This window comes from Mustelus asterias, chromosome 31 (genome assembly GCF_964213995.1).
Source record: "Mustelus asterias chromosome 31, sMusAst1.hap1.1, whole genome shotgun sequence".
Taxonomy (NCBI): domain Eukaryota; kingdom Metazoa; phylum Chordata; class Chondrichthyes; order Carcharhiniformes; family Triakidae; genus Mustelus; species Mustelus asterias.
In genome coordinates, this window is record NC_135831.1 from 12,353,458 (window position 1) to 12,378,616 (window position 25,159).

The 25,159-nt window shown below is 48.0% G+C and overlaps 1 protein-coding gene across 1 annotated transcript in view; it reads right to left on the minus strand.

Annotated features, from left to right (window-relative positions):
- Positions 1-20,962: 20,962 nt before the first annotated feature.
- The window catches only part of LOC144481632 (lysophosphatidic acid receptor 6-like), a 29,205-nt gene continuing 25,008 nt past the window's right edge, over positions 20,963-25,159 (minus strand). The window contains exon 2 of the mRNA XM_078200768.1: positions 20,963-22,108. Coding sequence (XP_078056894.1) covers positions 20,963-22,096 — 1,134 coding nt within the window. The 5' untranslated portion in view covers positions 22,097-22,108. The remainder of the gene's footprint in view (positions 22,109-25,159) is intronic.

Below are 25,159 nucleotides of genomic sequence, written 5' to 3' on the forward strand. Positions count from 1 at the left end.
ACATGGACACCCAGATCCCTCTGTTCATCCACACTACCAAGTATCTTACCATTAGCCCAGTACTCTGTATTCCTGTTACTCCTTCCAAAGTGAATCACCTCACACTTTTCCGCATTAAACTCCATTTGCCACCTCTCAGCCCAGCTCTGCAGTCTATAGGGTGAACATTTGGAAGCATTTTCCCAGGGCAGAAATTACAAGGAAGCACAAGTTCAAGATAAGTGGGGAAAGATTCAGTGGAGACGTGCGGGTAAGTTTCTTACACAGAGGGTGGTGGAGCCTGGAATGCGCTGCCAAGTGAGGTGGTTGAGGCAGATACGTTAACGACATTTAAGACTTGTCTGGATAGGCAGATGAACAGACGGGGGATAGAGGGATACAGGCAATTTGTCTAGATAGGTAAACATGCTTGACGCAGGCTTGGAGGGCCGAGTGGCCTGTCCCTGTGCTCGACTGATCTTTGTTCTTTGTTGAACAAAGGGTAATTGTCGAAAAGGAACAAGTAATTTGTCCAGCGTGCATGTGAATGGTAGAGGAATGAACCGCTGTGTCCAACAGGAAAAACATGAAAAGCAAGATTCTGACTGACGCATGGCAAAAAAACCAATGAAAAGCAGGATCAGAATTGCAGGCAGTATTTACAGTTATAAATTGTTGAACTGAACGGTAAGGCCAAGAGGCTGCAAACATTGGGAGTTGGGAGTGTTGTGCCTCACAATTGCACTGAGCCCCATTGGAAAACAATAGCAGGTCGAAGAGAGAGAGGTCAGTGTGAGACGACTACAAAGAGTGGTGAATGTAGCCCAATCCATCACGCAAACCAGCCTCCCATTCATTGACTCTGTTTACACTTCCCGCTGCCTCGGCAAAGCAGCCAGCATCATTAAGGACCCCACGCACCCCGGACATTCTCTCTTCCACCTTCTTCCGCCGGGAAAAGGATACAAAAGTCTGAGGTCACGGACCAACCGACGCAAGAACAGCTTCTTCCCTGCTGCCATCAGACTTTTGAATGGACCTACCTCGCATTAAGTTGATCTTTCTCGACACCCTAGCTATGACTGTAACACTACATTCTGCACCCTCTCATTTCCTTCTCTATGAACGGTATGCTTTTTCTGTACAGCACACAAGAAACAATACTTTTCACTGTATACTAATACATGTGACAATAATAAATCAAATCAAATCGAAGTGTTTTAACTAAGTGGCAAACAACGGGGAGTTGGGTAGTTCAGTTAGCTGGACGGCTGATCCGTGACATGGAGCGATGCCAACAGTGCAGGTTCAATTCCTGTTTTATTTATTTATTCACTTATTAGTGTCACATGTAGGCTTACATTAACACTGCAATGAAGTTACTGTAAAAATCCCCAAGCCGCCACACTCCGGTGCCCTGTTCGGTTACACTGAGAGAGAATTTAGCATGTCCAATGCACCTAACCAACACATTACGACTTTGACTGTTGGAGGAAACCAGAGCACCTGGAGGAAACCCACGCAGACACGGGGAGAACATGCAGACTCCACACAGACAGTGACACAAGCATGGAATTGAACCTGGGTCCCTGGCACTGTGAGGCAGCGGTACTAACCACTGTGCCAACGTGCTGCCCCTACCATCTCTCCCTCTTATTCCTACTGAGATGCATCACCTTACACTTCTTATTTGCAACTGCCATCTATCTGCCCATTTCATCAGACTCCCCATGGTCTCTTGAAGGGCTGTTAGTATCCTCCTTACGGTTTGATCTTTGCAAACTTTGAAACTATGCCTTCGTTACTCAGAACATCATCAGCAAAGGTCAGGCTGCAGGGTGTGTCCAAGGATGAAAGCAAACTCCAGAGGATTTGTGGAATGCTTATACAAAGTCATCAATCGTGGATGACAGAGTGAAGGCAGAAGAGGACTTCTGACATTGAATTCATCGGTTGAATAGCATTTCTCTCTTAAACAATAACAGCCTACTTTCCCTCCAACTCGATTTTCAAGTTTGCTGACGACACCACATTAGTGGGTCGGATCTCAAACAATGACATGACAGAGTAGTGGAATGAGATAGAGAATCCGGTGAACTGGTGCGATGACAATAATCTCTCCCTCAATGTCAACAAAATGAAGGAGATAGTCATCGACTTCAGGAAGTGCAGAGGAGAACATAAGAACATAAGAACATAAGAAATAGGAGCAGGAGTAGGCCATCTAGCCCCTCGAGCCTGCCCCGCCATTCAATAAGATCATGGCTGATCTGACGTGGATCAGTACCACTTACCCGCCTGATCCCCATAACCCTTAATTCCCTTACCGATCAGGAATCCATCCATCCGCGCTTTAAACATATTCAGCGAGGTAGCCTCCACCACCTCAGTGGGCAGAGAATTCCAGAGATTCACCACCCTCTGGGAGAAGAAGTTCCTCCTCAACTCTGTCTTAAACCGACCCCCCTTTATTTTGAGGCTGTGTCCTCTAGTTTTAACTTCCTTACTAAGTGGAAAGAATCTCTCCGCCTCCACCCTATCCAGCCCCCGCATTATCTTATAAGTCTCCATAAGATCCCCCCTCATCCTTCTAAACTCCAACGAGTACAAACCCAATCTCCTCAGCCTCTCCTCATAATCCAAACCCCTCATCTCCGGTATCAACCTGGTGAACCTTCTCTGCACTCCCTCCAATGCCAATATATCCTTCCTCATATAAGGGGACCAATACTGCACACAGTATTCCAGCTGCGGCCTCACCAATGCCCTGTACAGGTGCATCAAGACATCCCTGCTTTTATATTCTATCCCCCTCGCAATATAGGCCAACATCCCATTTGCCTTCTTGATCACCTGTTGTACCTGCAGACTGGGCTTTTGCGTCTCATGCACAAGGACCCCCAGGTCCCTTTGCACGGTAGCATGTTTTAATTTGTTTCCATTGAGATAGTAATCCCATTTGTTATTATTTCCTCCAAAGTGTATAACCTCGCATTTATCAACGTTATACTCCATTTGCCATATCCTCGCCCACTCACTCAGCCTGTCCAAATCTCTCTGCAGATCTTCTCCGTCCTCCACACGATTCACTTTTCCACTTATCTTTGTGTCGTCTGCAAACTTCGTTACCCTACACTCCGTCCCCTCCTCCAGATCATCTATATAAATGGTAAACAGTTGCGGCCCGAGTACCGATCCCTGCGGCACGCCACTAGTTACCTTCCTCCAACCGGAAAAACACCCATTTATTCCGACTCTTTGCTTCCTGTCGGATAGCCAGTCCCCAATCCACTTTAACACACTACCCCCAACTCCGTGTGCCCTAATCTTCTTCAGCAGCCTTTTATGGGGCACCTTATCAAACGCCTTTTGGAAATCCAAAAACACCGCATCCACCGGTTCTCCTCCATCAACCGCCCTAGTCACATCTTCATAAAAATCCAACATGTTCGTCAAGCATGACTTTCCCCTCATGAATCCATGCTGCGTCTGATTGATCGAACCATTTCTATCCAGATGCCCTGCTATCTCCTCCTTAATAATGGATTCCAGCATTTTCCCTACTACAGACGTTAAGCTGACCGGCCTATAGTTACCCGCCTTTTGTCTCCTTCCTTTTTTAAACAGCGGCGTAACATTAGCCGTTTTCCAATCAACCGGCACTACCCCAGAATGCAACGAGTTTTGATAAATAATCACTAACGCATCCACTATTACCTCTGACATTTCTTTCAATACCCTGGGATGCATTCCATCCGGACCCGGGGACTTGTCCACCTTCAGTCCCATTAGTCTACCCAGCACTGCCTCTCTGGTAACATTAATTGTATTAAGTATTTCTCCTGCTGCCAACCCTCTATCGTTAATATTTGGCAAACTATTTGTGTCCTCCACCGTGAAGACCGACACAAAAAACTTATTTAAAGACTCAGCCATATCCTCATTTCCCACTATTAACTCCCCCCTCTCGTCCTCCAAGGGTCCAACATTCACTCTAGCCACTCTATTCCTTTTTATATATTTATAAAAACTTTTACTATCATTTTTTATATTAATTGCTAGCCTAGCTTCATAGTCTATCCTTCCTTTCTTTATCGCTTTCTTAGTCTCTCTTTGTTGTTTCTTAAATTTTTCCCAATCACTTGTTTCTCCACTATTTTTGGCCACTCTGTACGCAGCTGTTTTTATTTTAATACTCTCCTTTATTTCCTTCGTTATCCACGGCTGGTTCTCCCTTTTCTTACAATCCTTGTTTTTTGCTGGAATATATTTTTGCTGAGAACTGAAAAGGATCTCCTTAAAAATCCTCCACTGTTCCTCAGCTATCCTACCTGCCAGCCTGCTCTCCCAGTCTACCTTAGCCAATTCATCCCTCATCCTATCATATTTCCCTCTGTTCAAACAGAGGACACTGGTTTGAGACCAAACTTTCTCCTCTTCCATCTGAATCAGAAATTCGACCATATTGTGGTCACTAGACCCAAGAGGGTCCTTCACCATAAGATCCTTAATTCTACCTACCTCGTTACACAATACCAGATCCAAAATAGCTCGTTCCCTCGTCGGTTCCGTAACATGCTGTTCAAGGAAACTATCCCGACAGCATTCTAAGAACTCTTCCTCCATTCCACCCTTACCGACTTGAGTCTGCCAGTCAATGTGCATGTTGAAGTCCCCCATGATTATTGCCGTTCCGTTTTTACACGCATCCCTTATCTGCTTGTTTATAGCCCTCCCTACCTCAACATTATTATTTGGGGGCCTATATACCACACCTACTAGTGTCTTTCTCCCTCTACTATTCCTCATCTCTACCCATAACGATTCCACGTTTTGTTCCTCAGAGCCTATGTCATCCCTCAGTACTACCCTGATATTATCTCTTATTAATAGCGCGACCCCACCACCTTTTCCTTCCTGTCTATTCTTCCTAAACGCCTGATACCCCTGGATATTCATCTCCCAGTCCTGGTCACCTTTCAGCCACGTTTCTGTAATGGCCACTAGATCGTACCCACTTGTGCTGATTTGCACCATCAACTCATTCACCTTGTTCCGAATGCTTCGTGCATTCAGGCAAAGTGTCCTTATTCCAGCTTTTATCTGAACCCGCTTTGATGAGTCGCGAACACCCTCTCCCTCTACTCCCTTATCTAAATTACCGCCTTCATTCACTTGCACCCTCTCCTCTACCATTAATTTTGTAATTCCCCTTACCCCTGCATCCTCCCCCCCATCAATTAGTTCCTTGATCCTAGTCAACTCTTCTAGCTCCCCTCCCCCCAACCTATCTAGTTTAAATTCTCCCCAGTAGCCTTAGCCAACCTACCGGCCAGGATATTGGTCCCCGTGTGATTCAAGTTCCACCCGTTTTTTGTATACAGATCACCCCTGCCCCTAAAGAGGTCCCAATGGTCCAGGAACCTGAATCCCTGCCCCCTGCACCAGTCCCTCAGCCACACATTCATCCTCCACCTCACTCCATTCCTGCCCTCACCTTCCCGTGGCACAGGCAGTAATCCTGAGATTACTACCTTTGCTTTCCTCTTTCTCAGCTGTCTCCCTAATTCCCTGTACTCCCTTTTCATGACCCCTTCTCCCTTCCTACCCACATCAGCGGTACCAATATGTACCGCTACCTCAGGCTCCTCTCCCTCCCACCTCAGGATTTCTGGGACGCGACGAGCGACATCCTGGATCCCGGCCCCAGGGAGGCAGACCACCATGCGAGAATCCCGCCTACCTCCGCAGAAACGCCTGTCTGTCCCCTTCACCATCGAGTCCCCGATTACTACCGCCTTCCTCCTCTTTTCCTTAGCCCTCTGAGTTACATGCCCCTGTCTACATCAAAGAACAAAGAACAAAGAACAGTACAGCACAGGAAACAGGCCCTTCGGCCCTCCAAACCTGTGCCGCTCCTTGGTCCAACTAGACCAATCGTTTGTATCCCTCCATTCCCAGGCTGCTCATGTGACTATCCAGGTAAGTCTTAAACGATGTCAGCGTGCCTGCCTCCACCACCCTACTTGGCAGCGCATTCCAGGCCCCCACCACCCTCTGTGTAAAAAACATCCCTCTGATATCTGAGTTATACTTCGCCCCTCTCACCTTGAGCCCGTGACCCCTCGTGATCGTCACCTCCGACCTGGGAAAAAGCTTCCCACTGTTCACCCCATCTATACCCTTCATAATCTTGTACACCTCTATTAGATCTCCCCTCATTCTCCGTCTTTCCAAGGAGAACAACCCCAGTCTACCCAATCTCTCCTCATAGCTAAGACCCTCCATACCAGGCAACATCCTGGTAAATCTTCTCTGCACTCTCTCTGACGCCTCCACGTCCTTCTGGTAGTGCGGTGACCAGAACTGGACGCAGTACTCCAAATGTGGCCTAACCAGCGTTCTATACAGCTGCATCGATGGGGATGAAGTAGAAATGGTCGAGAGCTTCAGGTTTCTAGGTGTCCAGATCATCAACAACCTGTCCTGGTCCCTCCATGTTGACACAATAGTTAAGACAGCCCACCAACACCCCCTCTACTTTCTCAGAAGACTCAGGAAATTTGGCATGTCAGCTACGACTCTCACTAATGTTTGCTGACATACCATAGAAAGCGTTCTTTCTGGTTGTATCACAGCTTGGTCTGGCTCCTGCTCTGCCCAAGACTGCAAGAAACGACAAAGAGTTGTGAACGAAGCCCAGTCCATCACGCAAACCAGCCTCCCATCCACTGACTCTGTCTACACTTCCCGCTGCCTCAGAAAAGCAGCCAGCATAATCAAGGGCCCCAGACGCCCCGGACATTCTCTCTTCCACCTTCTTCCATCGGGAAAAAAATACAAAAGTCTGGGTCATGCACCAACCGACTCATTTTAAACTGGTGTGATTATTAAGACTTTCACCTTCACAGACTCTTTATGCCTTATCGACAACTTAATTCTCCACCTATCTTTGTATGATCAACAATTTTAGTTACTGTGTGTTCGCTGCTTTCACCCAAGTCATTGATATACTTTGTGAATAGTTGATGATCCAGCACTGGTCCACTGCTCTACATGTTGGTTGTCAACTTGAAAATTACCTATTTATTCCATAGAATCATAGATTCATAGAATTCCTACAGTGGAGAAGGAGACCATTCAGCCCATCGAGCCTGCACCGACCGCAATCCCACCCAGGGCTATTCCTGTAACTCCACATATTTACCCTGTGAATCCCCGACACGAGGGTTAATTTACCATGGCCAATCAACCTAATGCGCACATTTTTGGAGTGTGGGAGGAAATCGGAGCACCTGGAGGAAACCCACGCAGACACGGGGACCTGAGGCCAAAATTGAACCTGTGTCCCTGGGGCTGTGAGGCAGCAGTGCTAATTACTGTGCCACCGTGTCACCCACATGCCACCATACCGTCCCATTTCCTTCTTCCTGTTAGTTAACCAATTGTTTATGTATTCTACCATGTCACCCCTGTGCCACAAGCTCTCATTTTATCTTTGAAGTGGCATCTTATCAAATGCATTTCAGAAATCAAAGTACGCCAGATTCACAGTTTCCCTTTTATCCACTTTGCTCGTTACTTCCTCAAAGAACTCAGATCAATTTGTCAAACATAGTTTTCCTTTGAGTTAACAATGTTGACTCTGCTGGATTGTCCTGTAAATACCTCCTAATAATGAATTTTAAACATGTTCTCTTTCACAGATGTGAGGCGGATGGGCTCAGTTTCCCCAAATTCCTTGAACAGAGGAGGTATATTTACCATGGTGGCACAGTGGTTAGCACTACTGCCTCACAGCGCCAGGGACCTGGATTCGATTCCCGCCTCGGGCTACTGTCTGTGCAGAGTCTGCACGTTCTCCCCGTGTCTGCGTGGGTTTCCTCCGGGTGCTCTGGTTTCCTCCCACAGTTCGAAGATGTGTAAGTTAGGTGGATTGGCCACGCTAAATTGCCCCTTAATGTCCAAAGATATGCAATTTAAGTAGATTAGCCATGCTAAAATGCTCCTTAGTGTCCAAAGATGTAAGGGTTAGGTGGATTAGCTGTGCTAAATGCGGAGAGGGCAGAGTGAATGCCGAGGTGGGATGCTATTTCAGAGAATCGGTGCAGGCTCGATGGGCTGGATGGCCTCTTTCTGCACTGTAGGGATTCTGAGCAGTAAAGACTGCAGCTGGACAGGGATGACTATGAAGGCAAGGAAGCGAATGTCGTGGCTTGTGATGCTGATGGGGGTTCAAAGGATCTTTACAGGGATTGGCAGCTTGAGGGAGACAAGTCTGGAAACTGAGGGTAAGGAAAAGAACAAGTCGAGAAAAAGAACATATGTGCATGGAAAAATAAGGAAACATATACAATAATAAAATAAAAGGATTTGATCACTGGTTAATGATGTGTATTTTAATGGAAAAAGACTAGTGAGTAGAACATAGAACATAGAACAGAGAAAAACTACAGCACAAACAGGCCCTTCGGCCCACAAGTTGCGCCGGTCATGTCCCTACCTACCTAGGCTTATATATAGGCTTACCTATCACCCTCCATCCTATTCAGTCCCATGTACTGGGGGCCGTGGATGTCGTCTATATGGACTTTAGTAAAGCGTTTGACAAAGTCCCTCATGGTAGGCTAGTGAAAAAGGTTGGATCTCATGGGATAAAGGGGGAGGTGGCTAGATGGGTGGAAAACTGCCTTGGTCACAGAAGACAGAGGGTGGTAGTGGAAGGGTCTTTTTCCGGCTGGAGGCCTGTGACTAGTGGTGTTCCGCAGGGCTCTGTATTGGGACCTCTACTGTTTGTGATTTATATAAATGATCTGGAAGAAGGTGTAACTGCGGTGATCAGTAAGTTTGCGGACGACACAAAATTGGCAGGACTTGCAGATAGTGAGGAGCATTGTCAGAAGCTACAGAAGGATATAGATAGGCTGGAAATTTGGGCAAAGAAATGGCAGATGGAGTTCAATCCTGATGAATGCGAAGTGATGCATTTTGGGAGAAATAATGTATGGAGGAGCTATACGATAAATGGCAGAACCATAAAGGGTGTAGATACGCAGAGGGACCTGGGTGTGCAAGTCCACAGATCCTTGAAAGTGACGTCACAGGTGGAGAAGGTGGTGAAGAAGGCATATGGCACGCTTGCCTTTATAGGACGGGGCATAGAGTATAAAAGTTGGGGTCTGATGTTGCAGATGTATAGAACGTTGGTTCGGCTGCATCTGGAGTACTGCGTCCAGTTCTGGTCGCCGCACTACCAGAAGGACGTGGAGGCTTTGGAGAGAGTACAGAGGAGGTTTACCAGGATGTTACCTGGTATGGAGGGGCTTAGTTACGAGGAGAGATTGGGTAAACTGGGGTTGTTCTCCCTGGAAAGACGGAGGATGAGGGGAGACTTAATAGAGGTGTATAAAATTATGAAAGGCATAGATAGGGTGAACGGTGGGAAGTTTTTCCCCAGGTCGGTGGTGACGTTCACGAGGGGTCATAGGTTCAAGGTGAAGGGGGGGAGGTTTAACACAGATATCAGACGGACATATTTTACACAGAGGGTGGTGGGGGCCTGGAATGCGCTGCCAGGCAAGGTGGTGGAGGCGGACACACTGGGAACGTTTAAGACTTATCTAGACAGCCATATGAACGGAGTGGGAATGGAGGGATACAAAAGAATGGTCTAGTTTGGACCAGGGAGCGGCGCGGGCTTGGAGGGCCGAAGGGCCTGTTCCTGTGCTGTATTGTTCTTTGTTCTTTGTTCTTTGTACTCATCCAGAAGTCTCTTAACAGATCCTATCAAGTTTGCCTCCACCACCACTGACGGCAGCTGGTTCCACTCACCCACCACCCTCTGAGTGACAAACATAACCCGGACATCTTCTCTGTACCTACCCCCCAGCACCTTAAACATGTGTCCTCTCGTAGCAGCCATTTCAGCCCTTGGAAAAAGCATCTGAGAATCCACCCGATCTATACCTCTCAACATCTTGTACATCTCTATCAAGTCACCTCTCATCCTTCGTCTATCCAAGGAGAAAAGACCGAGCTCCCTCAACCTTTCCTCATAAGGCATGCCACTCGATCCAGGCAACATATTTGTAACTCTTCTCTGGACCCTTTCAAGCATTTCCACATCCCTCCTGTAATGAGGCGACCAGAACTGAGCACAGCATTCCAAGTGGGGTCCGACGAGGGTCTTATAAAGCTGCATCATTATCTCCCGACTCCGAAACTCAATCCCTCGATTGATAAAGGCCAGCACACCATACGCCTTCTTAACCACCTCCTCTACTTGCGAGGCCGATTTAAGAGTCCAATGGACCCGGACCCCAAGGTCCTTCTGATCCTCTACACTGCTAAGAGTCTTACCCTTGATATTATACTCCTTCATCCCATTTGACCTGCCAAAATGGACCACTACACATTTATCTGGGTTGAAGTCCACCTGCCACTTCTCCGCCCAGTCTTGTATCCTATCTATGTCACACTGCAGTTTCTGACATCCCTCCAACCTATCCACAACACCACCAACCTTTGTGTCATCGGCAAACTTACCAACCCATCCCTCCACTTCCTCATCCAGGTCATTTATGAAAATGACAAAGAGCAAGGGTCCCAGAACAGATCCCTGGGGCACTCCACTGGTGGCTGACCTCCATTCAGAAAAAGACCCATCTACAACCACTCTCTGCCTTCTGCAGGCAAGCCAGTTCTGGATCCACAAGGCAACAGCCCCTTCGATCCCATGCCCTCTCACTTTCTCGAGAAGTCTTGCATGGGGGACCTTATCGAATGCCTTGCTGAAGTCCATGTAAACCACATCCACCGCTTTCCCTTCGTCAATGTGCTTAGTCACATTTTCAAAGAACTCTACCAGGCTCGTAAGGCACGATCTGCCTTTGACAAAGCGTGCTGACTACTTTTGAGCATACTAAACTTCTCTAAATGTTCATAAATCCTGTCCCTCAGGATCTTCTCCATCAACTTACCAACCACTGAGGTTAGACTCACCGGTCAGTAATTTCCTGGGCTATTCCTATTCCCTTTCGTGAATATAGGAACCACATCCGCAATCCTCCAATCCTCCGGAACCTCTTCCATCTCCATCGACGGCGCAAAGATCATCGCCAGAGGCTCTGCAATCTCTTCCCTCGCCTCCCACAGTAACCTGGGGTACATCCCATCCGGTCCAGGCGACTTATCTATCTTGATGCTATTCAACATTTCCAACACATCCTCTTTCTTAATGTCCTCTTTCCACAGAACCATAGAACCATAGAAAATTACAGCTCAGAAACAGGCCTTTTGGCCCTTCATGTCTGTGCCGAACCATTTTTTGCCTAGTCCCACTGACCTGCACTTGGACCATATCCCTCCACACCCCTCTCATCCATGAACCCGTCCAAGTTTTTCTTAAATGTTAAATGCATTTACCACTTTATCCGGCAGCTCATTCCACACTCCCACCACTCTCTGCGTGAAGAAGCCCCCCCTAATATTCCCTTTAAACTTTTCTCCTTTCACCCTTAGCCCATGCCCTCTGGTTTTTTTCTCCCCTAGCCTCAGCGGAAAAAGCCTGCTTGCATTCACTCTATCTATACCCATCAAAATCTTATACACCTCTATCAAATCTCCCCTCAATCTTCGACGCTCCAGGGAATAAAGTCCCAACCTATTCAATCTCTCTCTGTAACTCAGCTTCTCAAGTCCCGGCAACATCCTTGTGAACCTTCTCTGCACTCTTTCAACCTTATTTACATCCTTCCTGTAACTAGGTGACCAAAACTGTGCACAATACTCCAAATTCGGCCTCACCAATGCCTTATATAACCTTACCATAACACTCCAACTTTTGTACTCGATACTCCGATTTATAAAGGCCAATGTACCAAAGGCACTCTTTACGACCCTATCCACCTGTGACGTCACTTTTAGGGAATTCTGTACCTGTATTCCCAGATCCCTCTGTTCAACTGCACTCTTCAGAGTCCTACCATTTACCCTGTGCGTTCTTCTTTGGTTTGTCCTTCCAAAGTGCAATATCTCACACTTGTCTGTGTTAAATTCCAATTGCCATTTTTCAGCCCATTTTTCTAGTTGGTCCAAATCCCTCTGCAAGCTTTGAAAACCTTCCTCACTGTCCACTACACCTCCAATCTTTGTATCATCAGCAAACTTGCTGATCCAATTTACCACATTATCATCCAGATCATTGATATAGATGACAAACAACAATGGACCCAACACCGATCCCTGCGGCACATCACTAGTCACAGGCCTCCACTCAGAGAAGCAATCCTCCACAACCACTCTCTGGCTTCTTCCATTGAGCCAGTGTCTAATCCAATTTACTACCTCCCCATGTATACCTAGCGACTGAACCTTCCTGACTAACCTCCCATGAGGGACCTTGTCAAAGGCCTTGCTGAAATCCAGGTAGACAACATCCACCGCCTTCCCTTCATCCACTTTCCTGGTAACCTCCTCGAAAATCTCTAATAGATTGGTCAAACATGACCTACCACGCACAAAGCCATGGTGACTCTCCCTAATAAGTCCCTGTCTATCCAAATATTTGTAGATCCTATCCCTTATCACACCTTCCAATAACTTGCCCACCACCGATGTCAAACTTACTGGCCTATAATTTCCCGGATTTCTTTTGGAACCGTTTTTAAACAATGGAACAACATGAGCCACCCTCCAATCATCCGGCACCTCCCCCGTGAATACTGACATTTTAAATATGTCTGCCAGGGCCCCTGCAAGTTTTTCTTAATGAGTAAGACAGATGAGCTGAGAATACAGAGTTTCACTTTGAAAGTAATATCACATTTCTAATTATTACCAAAATGGAAAACAGATATAAGTTGATAATATTCAGTTGAAAGAGTGCAGAAAAGAGATACTGGGATGCTACCGTGACTTGATGGGTTGAATTATAAGGAGAGGCTGGATAGACTGGGACCTTTTTCCCTGGAGCGTAGGAGGCTTTGGGGTGATCTTATCGAGGTTGTTGTCTGGAACAAGCTGCCAGAGGTTGTAGTAGAGGCAGGTACAATTTTGTCTTTTAAAAAGCGTATAGACAGTTACATGGGTAAGATGGGTATAGGGGGATATGGGCCAAATGTGGGCAATTGGGACTAGCTTAGGGGTTTAAAAAAAAGGGCGGCATTGACAAGTTGAGCCGAGGGGTCTGTTTCCATCCTGTAAAGCTCTATGACTCTATGACTCTCGGTCTATAAAATAATGAGGGGCATAGGTTAGCTTGATGGTCAATATCTTTTCCCAAAGTAGCAGAGTCTAAAACTAGAGGGCACAGGTTTAAGGTGAGAGGGGAGAGATACAAAAGGGTCCCGAGAGGCATTATTTTCACACAGAGTGTGGTGAGTGTCTGGGCAGTAGTAGAGGCAGGTATAAGTTTGTTTTTTAAAAAGCATTCAGACAGTTACATGGGTCAGATAGGTACAGAGGGATATGGGCCAAATGTGGGCAATTAGGACTAACTTAGTGGTCAAAAAAGGGCCTGTTTCCATGCTGTACACCTCTATAAAGCTATGACTCTACACCCTAGCTATGACTATAACACTACATTCTGCATCCTCTCCTTCCCTTCTCTATGAACGGTATGCTTTGTCTATATAGCAGACAAGAAACAATACTTTTCACTGGATACTAATACATGTGACAATAACAAATCAAATTAAAAAAAATTCCTCTCAACCTCAGCTGGATTCTCAGACATGCCGTACAATCATCACTGGGACCCCCCCAGGGTGAAGTGAACTGTTGCAGAGTCACCCTCAACACCAGAGACAAACCATTTCTGCTGATCTGATTGTGGCACTTGCATCAAAGGTGTTCGTCCTTTGGATGACTAAGGGCGCACCAGATCAACAGAGGGATTAATTGGAAGGCAGTCCCTTAAAGAGACGCTACATAAATGCAAAACCAAATCTTAAACTCAATTTAAAACATCAAAACAAGATGTGACTGAAGGGGTGGCGCAGTGACACAGTGGTTAGCACTGTTACCTCACAGCAGGAAGTCTCACAACACCAGGTTAAAGTCCAACAGGTTTATTTGGTAGCAGAAGCCACTAGCTTTCGGAGCGCTCGTTGCTCCTTCGTCAGGTGAGTGGGATTTCAGTTCACAAACAGAGCATATAAAGACACAAACTCAATTTACAAAATAATGGTTGGAACACGAGTTTTTACAGGTAATCAAGTCTTAAAGGTACAGACAATGTGAGTGGAGAGAGGGTTAAGCACAGGTTAAAGAGATGTGTATTGTCAGCCAGAACAGTTAGTGAGATTTTGCAAGCCCAGGCAAGCTGTGGGGGTTACTGATAGTGTGACATGAACTCAAGATCCCGGTTGAGGCCGTCCTCATGTGTGTGGAACTTGGCTATCAGTCTCTGCTCAGCGACTCTGCGTTATCGTGTGTCATGAAGACTGCCTTGGAGAACGCTTACCTGAAGATCAGAGGCCGAATGCCCGTGACCTCACAGCGCCAGGGACCTGGGTTCAATTCCCACCTTAGGTCACTGTCTGTGTGGAGTTTGCACATTCTCCCCATGTTTGTGTGAGTTTCCTCCGGGTGCTCCAGTTTCCTTCCACAGTCCAAAAGATGTGCAGGTTAGGTTGATTGGCAATGCTAAATTGCCCATAGTGTGCTGGGATGTGTATGTTGAGGGATTAGTGGGGTAAATGTGTGGGGTTACAGGGATAGGGCCTGGGTGCGATTGTGGTTACTGCAGACTCAATGGGCCAAATGGCCTCCTTCTGTACTGTAGAGTTTCCATATTCGATGATTTTATGAATAGAAAATCAACCCAGTCCCTGCAGTGCCCAGAGGATATGTAAAGCCTCGATCACAGGTATGTGTGAGTATTTTTAAAGTTTCGAGTTCATTTCTCAGAGTAGCTGGTTAGATGCATTGGCCGTGCTAAATTCTCCCTCAGTGTACCCGAACAGGTGCCAGAGTGTTGCTACGAGGGGATTTTCACAGTAACTTCATTGCAGTGTTAATGTAAGCCTACTTGTGACAATAATAAATAAACTTTAAACTTTAAACATTATATTAACACTGCAATGGAGTTACTCACCAGAATTCTACTATCTCGCCCGCCACGGAATCGGAGCAGGTGAGGGGCGGAAAATGGAAATGTCTGTTGACCCCGGGCTGGAATTTCTGGTCTTGCTCGAGCAAAACCCTAAAATCCTGTGCGCTGTGTAAATCCCCTAGTCGCCGCACTCCGGCGCCTGTTCGGGTAACACTGAGGGGGAATTTATCATGGCCAATGCACCCTAACCAGCACGACTTTCGGACTGTGGGAGGAAACCAGAGCACCCGGAGGAAACCCACGGGGAGAAGGTGTGTGTGTGTGTGTGTAACTCAGTGTCTGCGCTTGCGCGGATACAGACATACCCTCGCTCAGTTCAGCTGTGAACTGGTCAATGGTGCACCCATATAAAGGCTAGAATCTTACTGTCCCACTCGCCACAGGAATAGGAGTGCACGAGGGGCAGATGATGCAAGGTCTGTTGACCTCAGGCAGGATTTTACAGTTTCAGGACAAGTGAGGCTGTAAAATCCCACCTATTATATCCAGACTTGTTACTTACTCGGACTGTACTCAGCTGCTCCAGACTAACGTCCTATTGGTCAATAGTTATGGATTTCAGTTCTCACGGTGGAGAATTGATATAGAGTCACAGAGGTTTACAGCATGGAAACAGGCCCTTCAGCCCAACTTGTCCATGCCGCCCTTTTTTAAAAAAAACCCCTAAGCTAATCCCAATTGCCCGCGTTTGGCCCATATCCCTCTATACCCATCGTACCCATGTAACTATCTAAATGCTTTTTAAAAGACAAAATTGTACCTGCCTCTACTACTACCTCTGGCAGCTTGTTCCAGACACTCACCACCCTCTGTGTGAAACAATTGCCCCTCTGGACACTTTTGTATCTCTCCCCTCTCACCTTAAACCTATGCCCTCTAGTTTTAGACTCCCCTACCTTTGGGAAAAGATCTTGACTATCTACCTTGTCTATGCCCCTCATTATTTTATAGACCTCTATAAGATCACCCCTCAGCCTCCTACGCTACAGAGAAAAAAGTCCCAGTCTATTCAGCCTCTCCTAAACTCAATCCATCAAGTCCCGCTACCATCCTAGTAAATCGTTTCTGCACTCTTTCTAGTTTAATAATATCCTTTCTATAATAGGGTGACCAGAATTGCACACAGTATTCCAAGTGTGGCCTTACCAATGTCTTGTACAACTTCAACAAGACGTCCCAACTCCTGTATTCAATGTTCTGACCGATGAAACCAACATGCCGAATGCCTTCTTCACCTGTGTGACAGAACTGCCCAGCATTTTACAAAGTAAACTCTATCACCCCTTGTCCTTTGGGTAGAAGTTAAGCCTTCGCTCTGGGGTTCCCTCCACAATTTTGCCATTGCTCACCCACCTGCTGCTCTCTATTCACACCTCTTCCCTGAGCTAATGTCAACTTGTTTCCTTGTTCCCGGTCAGTATTTTCCCCATTCACTCCCCAGATGCGTCCAGTACAATTCTGACAGGTTCCTCCTTCGCCATTCTCTCTATGCGGAAGATAAATGAATAGCTCCCAGTTGCGAAATCCGAATGCAGATTAGTACATGATGAAAAACCTGCTCTCAACAGGTTTGTTTCCCAACACGTTGTGGCCTGCAGCGCTCCCCAACAGTCTGCATATTAACATTGATAGAATCTTCCCTCTAGTCCTTCAGTTACTAGTTCAGTCCTATCTGGGCAGGTATATACACGTGTTTATATCTCAGGCTCTCATCATCAGGTTATCACAGCTTTTTAGCCACAAGCTATATTGAATCTGCAACAACTTTTGCCAAAAATCCGTTTCATAGAATCATAGAATCCCTACAGTGCAGAAGGAGGCCATTTGGCCCATCGAGCCTGCACCGACAACAATCCCACCCAGGCCCTATCCCTGTAACCCCACATATTTACTTCGCTAATCCCACTAACCTATGCATCCCCTGATACTAAGGGGCAATTTAGCATGGCCAATGCATCTAACCAGCACGTCTTTTGGACCGTGGGAGGAAACCGGAGCACCCGGAGGAAACCCACGCAGACACGGGGAGAACGTGCAGACTCCGCAATTGTCAACATTCCCAGACACAACAGCGCAAGCCAGACTGTCCAGTGACTGGATCAGTAAACTGTTCCACTTCAACGCACTCAAATAGCAATGTTGTGAACACAGCAATGGGCCATAGAGTTACTGAGGTGTAAAATACAACCCCATCCTGTTCCTGAGTCACACTCTGGTACTTCTATTGGATATTCTATAAAGGAGATAGGCGTGTAAGAGACTGTGTGCATGGGTGTATGTGTGTCTATGTATGTGTGATGTGTGTGTTAATCGGTATATGTGTGTGGCATGTGTGTGTGTGTCTGGGTATATGTTCATGGGTGGCACGGTGGCACAAGGGCAGCATGGTGGCACAATGGTTAGCACTGTTGCCTCACAGCGCCAGGGACCCGGGTTCGATTCCTGGCTTGGGTCACTGTCTGTGCAGAGTCTGCACATTTTCCCCGTGTCTGCGTGGGTTTCCTCCGGGTGCTCCGGTTTCCTCCCACAGTCTGAAAGATGTGCTGGTTAGGGTGCATTGGCCGTGCTAAATTCTCCCTCAGTGTACCTGAACAGGCGCCGGAGTGTGGCGACGAAGGGAATTTCACAGTAACTTCATTGTAGTGTTAATGTGAGCCTACTTGTGATACTGATAAATAAAATAAACATGTGTGTGTGTGTGCATGTGTGGTGTGTGTGTGTACATGGGTAAATCTGCATGTGCATGTGTGAGCATGTATGTTTGTGCGTCTGCTCATATTATTTGAACATCCATTTAAACACCTTCCAAGCATTCCAGTTTAATGTGACAAGCAAGGACAGGAGTCAATTCTTTCATTCACTTAACAATTTCTTTCGTTATTTAACATTTCTGGTATGAGCTCAAATTGAAACAGTTGCAACACTTATTCTTTCACCCAACTTTGACTCTTCACTAAACATTAACTCTAATTCGCAAACTGAAAATAGACAGTGTTAGGAGAAACTGGCCAGGTCCGTTCCCTATGTAGAATGTATCCTTCTCTGAAGAAGATCCTCAGGGGCAGACTTCTTTTTGCTACGGTGAACATCTAGAGTTGCCGCTGGAGACAAAAGGCTGGACATGTCTTTTATCCTCAAATTCTTTCATGTGATTCCAGAAGGTTTTCTGAGATCCAGCCAAAAGTGTAGTCAGAAGCGGATCATGTGACTCAGACATAGAACATAGAACATTACAGCGCAGTACAGGCCCTTCGACCCTCGATGTTGCGCCGACCAGTGAAACCAATCTAAAGCCCCTCTAATCTACACTATTCCAATATCATCCATATGTTTATCCAATGACCCTTTAAATGACAGCCAATGAAATTACTTGTAAACAACGCCACTGTTCTTAGTTCAGATTGCGTGTCGCCCACAGAAAGAACATAAAACTTGATGCCATTGTGTTTAGCTCAGCATCAACAATTCCCCTTACTTGGTCAACACAGGAAGTTTCAGATCACAGTTCCCAGACCAGAACCCTGACTCAGAGTAACTTTATCACCTGCATCTGGTTTTAATTCAAAGTTGACCAAAAATCCCAGCATGCTTAACTCTCAGCCAGAATCACCATTTTAAAGCCAATTTTGCCATTATTGTTAAATCATTGTTGTCGCTGTTCTTTCTCTGTCTACAATGGATCTGTGTGTGTGCGACTGTGAGTGTGTGTGTATGTGTGAGTGTGTGTGTATGTGTGTGTGTGTGAGTGACTGTGTGAGTGAGTGTGTTTGTGTGAGTGTGTGTGAGTGTGTGTGAGTGTGTTTGTGTGAGTGACTGAGTGTGTGTGAGTGTGTTTGTGTGAGTGTGTGTGTGTGAGTGACTGTGTGAGTGAGTGTGAGTGTGTGTGTGTGTTTGTGAGAGTGTGTGTGCCTGTGTGAGTGTGTGTGTGTCTGTGTGAGTGTGTGTGTGAGAGTGTGAGTGTGTGTGAGTGTGTGTGTGTGTCTGTGTGTCTGTGTGTGTGTGTGTGAGTGTGTGTGTGTTTGTGAGAGTGTGAGTGTGTGTGTGAGTGTGTGTGTGAGCGTGTGTGAGTGTGTGTGTGAGTGTGTGTGTGTGTGTGCGTGTGTGTCTGTGTGAGTGTGTGTGAGAGTGTGAGTGTGTGTGAGTGTGTGTGTGAGAGTGTGAGTGTGTGTGAGTGTGTGTGTGAGTGTGTGAGTGTGTGTGTGTGTGAGTGTGTGTGAGTGTGTGTGTGAGTGTGTGTGAGTGTGTGTGTGAGTGTGAGTGTGTGAGTGTGTGTGTGTGTGCGTGAGAGTGTGTGTGTGTGAGAGTGTGTGTGTGTGTCTGTGTGAGTGTGTGTGTGGGAGTGAGAGTGTGAGTGTGTGTGTGTGTGTGTGTGTGTGGGAGTGTGTGTCTGTGTGAGTGTGTGTCTGTGTCTGTGTGTGTTCATGGGAAGAAGTTTAACAACACCAGGTTAAAGTCCAACAGGTTTATTTGGTAGCAAAAGCCACACAAGCTTTCGGAGCTCCAAGCCCCTTCTTCAGGTGAGTGGGAATTCTGTTCACAAACAGAGCTTATAAAGACACAGACTCAATTTACATGAATAATGGTTGGAATGCGAATACTTACAACTAATCAAGTCTTTAAGAAACAAAACTTCTTACTGTGTTTACCCCAGTCCAACGCCGGCATCTCCACATCATGTGTTCATGGGTCCATATATCACGTTTAAGTTTATTTATTAGAGTCACAAGTTGGCTTACATTAACACTATAAAGAGGTCACTGTGAAAATTCCCTCGTCTCCACACTCCGGCGCCTGTTCGGGTACACTGAGGCAGAATTTAGCAGCGAACCAGCTGTGGGGGGAAACCAGAGCACCCGGAGGAAACCCATGCAGACATGTGCAGATTCTGCACAGACAGTGACAATTCCACACAGGCATTGCAATTATACAGAGCCTTGGTGAGGCCACACCTGGAGTATTGTGGGCAGTTTTGGTCTCCTTTTCTGAGGAAGGATGTTCTTGTTCTCGAGGGAGTGCAGTGAAGGTTTACCAGGCTGATTCCGGGGATGGCGGGATTGATGTGTGAGGAGAGATTGACCAGGTTAGGATTGTTTTCACTGGAGTTCAGACGAATGAGGGGGATTTCATAGAGACTTATAAAATTCTAACAGGACTAGACAGGGTAGATGCAGGGAGGATGTTCCCAATGGTGGGGGGAGTCCAGAACCAGTCTGAGGATTTGGGGTAGACCGTATAGGACGGAGGTGAGGAGACATTTCTTCATTCAAAGTGTGGTGAGCCTGTGGAATTCATTACCACAGGAAGTAGCTGGTGTCAAAACATTGAATGTATTCAAGAGGCGGCTGGATATAGCACTTGGGGGCGAATGGGATCAAAGGTTATGGGGAGAAAGCAGGATTAGGCTATTGAGATGGACGATCAGCCATGATCAGAGTGAATGGCGGAGCAGGCTCGAAGGGCCGAATGGCCTCCTCCTTTCCATTCTTCAATGCTTTCATATGACCCAAGCCAGGAATCAAACCTGGGTCCCTGGCGCTGTGAGGCAGCTGTGCTAACAACTGTGCCACCGTGCCGCCCTATTGTAGATTCTACAGCGTTGACAAAGAGGTGCAGGTTAGGTTAATTGGTCACGCTAAATTGCCCCTTATTGTCAGGGGGATTAGGGTATATATGTGGGGTTACAGGAATAGGGCTTGGGTGGGATTGTGGTCATCGCAGGCTCGATGGGCTGAATGGCCTCCTTCTGCACTGTAGAGTTCTATCATTCTATGACAGGATCCGGGCACTGACCTGGGGCGGGGGGGGGGGGGGGGGGGGCGGGGGGGGGGGGGGGCAGGGGGGGGCAGGGGGGAGCTGGGTCCTGGGATCTCAGCATGCAGCAAGTGTCGATGAGCCTGTTCTTCCCTCTGACCTGCCCTTGCTTCGAAAGGTGATGTTGAACGCAGGCCTCCCTCTGCAGCACAGCCTCCTCCAATGGAAGGTGTCACTGGCGAAGGAATAGATGACGGGGTCCAGGCAGCTGTTGAGACTGGCCAGGGCCATGGTGACACGTCTGGCCGAGTAGGTGAACTGGATGAGGCTGCAGCTGGACAGCACCTTGATCCGCCGGAGGGTGTGGATGAGCTGGATGAGATGGTAAGGGACAAAGCAAATGATGAAGACCAGGAGGACCAGAAGCACCATGCGGAGGGCTTTCCTCTTCACCCTGTGCACCGTGTCTTTGCCGGCTGCATGTTCCAGCAGCTTCCGGGCGATGAGGGGGTAGCAGACGATGATAATCACCAACGGGATGAAGAAGCCAATGACCGCGGCGGCGATGCTGATCCCAGAGATGCGTCGGTTCCAGGAATTGGAAGAGAAATTCTCCAGACAGGCCGTCTTGCCATTGGGGAACTTGCTGGTCAGTGGTCCCTTGGTGGTCAGGTACAGCAGGTTGGAGGCCAGGAGAAGCCAGATGAGGCAGCAAGCCAGCACCCGGTAACGGGGCCGGCGCAGATGCAGTGACCTGATGGGATAGACCACCGCGACGTAGCGATCCAGGCAGATGCAGGTGAGGAACAGAGTGCTGCCGTACATGTTGGCGAAGAAGAGGGAACCAGTCACCTTGCACGCCAGCTCCCCGAAGGCCCAGTCGTTGCCCATGGCGTGATAGGCCACTTTGAATGGAAGCAGGGCAGCAAAGATGAGGTCGATGGTGGCCAAGTTGACCATGAACACGTCTGAGGGAGAGAACGCACTCTTCTTCCTGAAGATGTACCACAGGACGCAGCAGTTGGACACGGTGCCAAAGGCAAACACCATGCTATAGACCACAGGAAACATGATGTACTGGAAGTTGGCACTGACTTGGCAGTTGCTGGCATTGTTGGCATCTGAGAAGTTGGCACCGCCCGCCATGCCGACACTGATTGGAATTGATGTGAACGAACTCCACCCGGAATGCCAGTCCCTCTCTGTCAGGCTGAAGTCAGCTTCAGGGGTCAGTGCTGTCGGGTGGGCCATGCTCAATAGAATCTGAAATTGGAACAATGTAAACAGCAATGGTTAGAATACTTGTGGCTTCTTTTCACACGAACGCTTCATCCTCATACCCCGAGATTGTATCAGAATCAGTCAACACACTGCATATTTACACTGATGAGTCCTGTCTCCCTTTTGAAAAATGTCCCGGGATCCTGAGGACGCAACACCATAAATAGGAGAGATCGGTGGATTTGTGGATAGCGAAGAGGACCGGCAGAGGATACAGCAGGATATAGATCAGTTGGAGACTTGGGCGGAGGGATGGCAGGGATGCAGTTTAATCCGGACAAATGTGAGGTAATGCATTTTGGAAGCTCTAATAAAGATGGGGAATATACAGTAAATGGCAGAACCTTAAGAGTATTGATAGGCAGAGGGATCTGGGTGTACAGGTACACAGGTCACTGAAAGTGGCAATGCAGGTGGAGAAGGTAGTCAAGAAGGCATACGGCATGCTTGCCTTCATTGGCCGGGGCATTGAGTTTAAAAATTGGCAACTCGTGTTGCGGCTTTATAGGACCTTAGTTAGGCCGCACTTGGAAAATAGTGTTCAATTCTGGTCGCCACACTACCAGAAAGATGTGGAGGTGGTACAGAAAAGGTTTACCAGGATGTTACCTGTATGGAGGGCATTAGCTATGAGGAGAGGTTGGAGAAACTTGGTTTGTTCTCACTGGAACGATGGAGGTGAGGGGAGACCTGATAGGAGTCTACAAGATTAGGAGGGGCATGGACAGAGTGGATATTCAGAAGCTTTTTCCCAGGGTGTAAGAGTCAATTACTAGGGGGCACAGGTTTAAGGTGCGAGGGGCAAGGTTTATAGGAGATGTCTGAGGCAAGTTTTTTACACAGAGGGTGGTGGGTGCCTGGAATTCGCTGCCGGGGAGGAAGTGGAAGCGGATACGATAGTGACCTTTAAGGGGTGTCTTGACAAATACATGAATAGGATGGGAATAGAGGGAAATGGTCCCAAAAGGCGAGGGGTTTTAGTTCAGCCGGACATCATGGGCAGGCTTGGAGGGGCGAAGGGTCTGTTCCTGTACTGTTTATTCTTTTGCTCTTTGGAACAACAGGGAGCAGACCGTTTAGTTGTGTGGGTCCTGTACCAACAGCCCTCTGAATAATAGTTCACCCACAACCTTTATTGAAGAGTCCAGGAGTGAGATTGATGGGTTATTATCGGGTCAGGATATATAAAGATATGAAGTGACGCCGGTGAAATGTTGTGGGGCTCCTCACCCGTCTCATAGAAAATAAGAGCAGGATGAGGCCATTCTGCCCTTCTCACCTGCTTCACCATTCATTCTGATCATGGCTGATCATCCAATCCAATAGCCTACCCCACATACCCTTCTCCCCAAGTGGGCGGCACGGTGGCACAGTGGTTAGCACTGCTGCTTCACAGCTCCAGGGACCTGGGTTCGATTCCCGGCTCGGGTCACTGTCTGTGTGGAGTTTGCACATTCTCCCTGTGTCTGCGTGGGTTTCCTCCGGGTGCTCCGGTTTCCTCTCACAGTCCAAAGGATGTGCGGGTTAGGTTGATTGGCCATGCTAAACTGCCCCTTATTGTCAGGGGGAATCAAGACCTGTGTGGGATTGTGGTCAGTGCAAACTCGAAGGGCCAAACAGCCTCCTTCTGTACTGTAGGGATTTTGTGATTCACATGAAACGATTAGCGTCAATATAGTTTTTGTAGTTATCGTCCTGTGGAGTTGCTGGGGGCGAGTTACGATGCTAAAGTTGCTTTATATTTCGTGACATTCCCTGCTTTGTCGCAGGAAGTTCATTTTTGAAATTGAAGTTCTGCCACTCACGCAGATGCTGCCTCCTAGTGGCTGGGCAGTCAGCCCGTTGAGGCAGCAAGTGGATGAAGGAACTTGCATTTTCATGCAACCTCGGCTGTGATTCTCCCATTGGAAGCTGCAACTGTTCAGATGGGTCGCGGTGGGAGACGCGCGTCTCCGGCCTTGAACAGGGATTTGCGCGTGCGTCGGGAATGCATGCGCATTCGCAGAGCTGGGAACAGTCGCTAGTCAGACCACGCTGGAAACCGGCGGGAAGGCAGGTAAGTCATTTTAATATGTTTTAAATATGCATATCAGTTAATTATCGGAACTTTTAGGTCCCGATTGAATCTTCATTCCTGCGGAGTCCAGATTAGCTCCCCATGTTCAGGAAACTAGCGGGAGACCCCACCAGGGGGTAATCAAGGCCCCCAGGGGGTCGGGCTGCAGGGGGGGGGGGTGGTCCCTCCTGGGCATGGGCACCCTGGCAGTGCCAGCCTGTGCCCCCCGGTACTGCCCAAGTGGCAAAGTACCCATGCCCAGGGGGAACCTTGGCACTGCCAAAAGGGGCGGGGCCTATTTTGGGCAGGGCCGAGGGGTGATCGGTGGGGGTCCCGCTCCCGTTCTGCTGACAGGATCGGTCTGGGATGGAGGGAGGGCAGCGATTGGGGTGGGCCGGGGGGTGGGGTGGAGGGGAAGCCTGCCTCGGGGGGGGAAGTCTAACCCTGGGGGTGGGTCAGCCGGGGGGGGGGGGGGGGGGGGGGGGGGTGGTCTGCCGGGGTGAGTGGGGTGGGGTGATCGTCACTGCTGGGTGGTGGGGCCTGGACATCGAGGTGCTCCGGGAGGAGGGGGGAGTGTGGGGGGGGGGGGGGGGGGGGGCGGTGTCAGGGCTGGCCCGGGAATTGTTGTGGGGACCGTGATCAGCCCGTGGGGGAGGCTGGAGGGGCAGCACTGCGGAGATCCCAGGCTGGCCAGTGATCGATCTGGCCAGCAAACGAAAGGTTGACAGTTTGGGACCATTGCGCAGAGCTCTAGAACTGTTAAACTCCGGCGCGAATAGACCTCGCACCTCTGGGTTTTTAATGAGATTCATGACTGGGACCTTTTCAGTGCACAGAGTGCAGAGATTCAGGTGAGAAGCTGAACTGACAGAACTGTCGGCACTTAGAACAGTTCTCACCAATTGAGCGCTTTTGAGAGAATCGCAGCCTTCATTCGCAATGCATCTCGTATCCAATGCAGCGTCACCCCAGTGTGT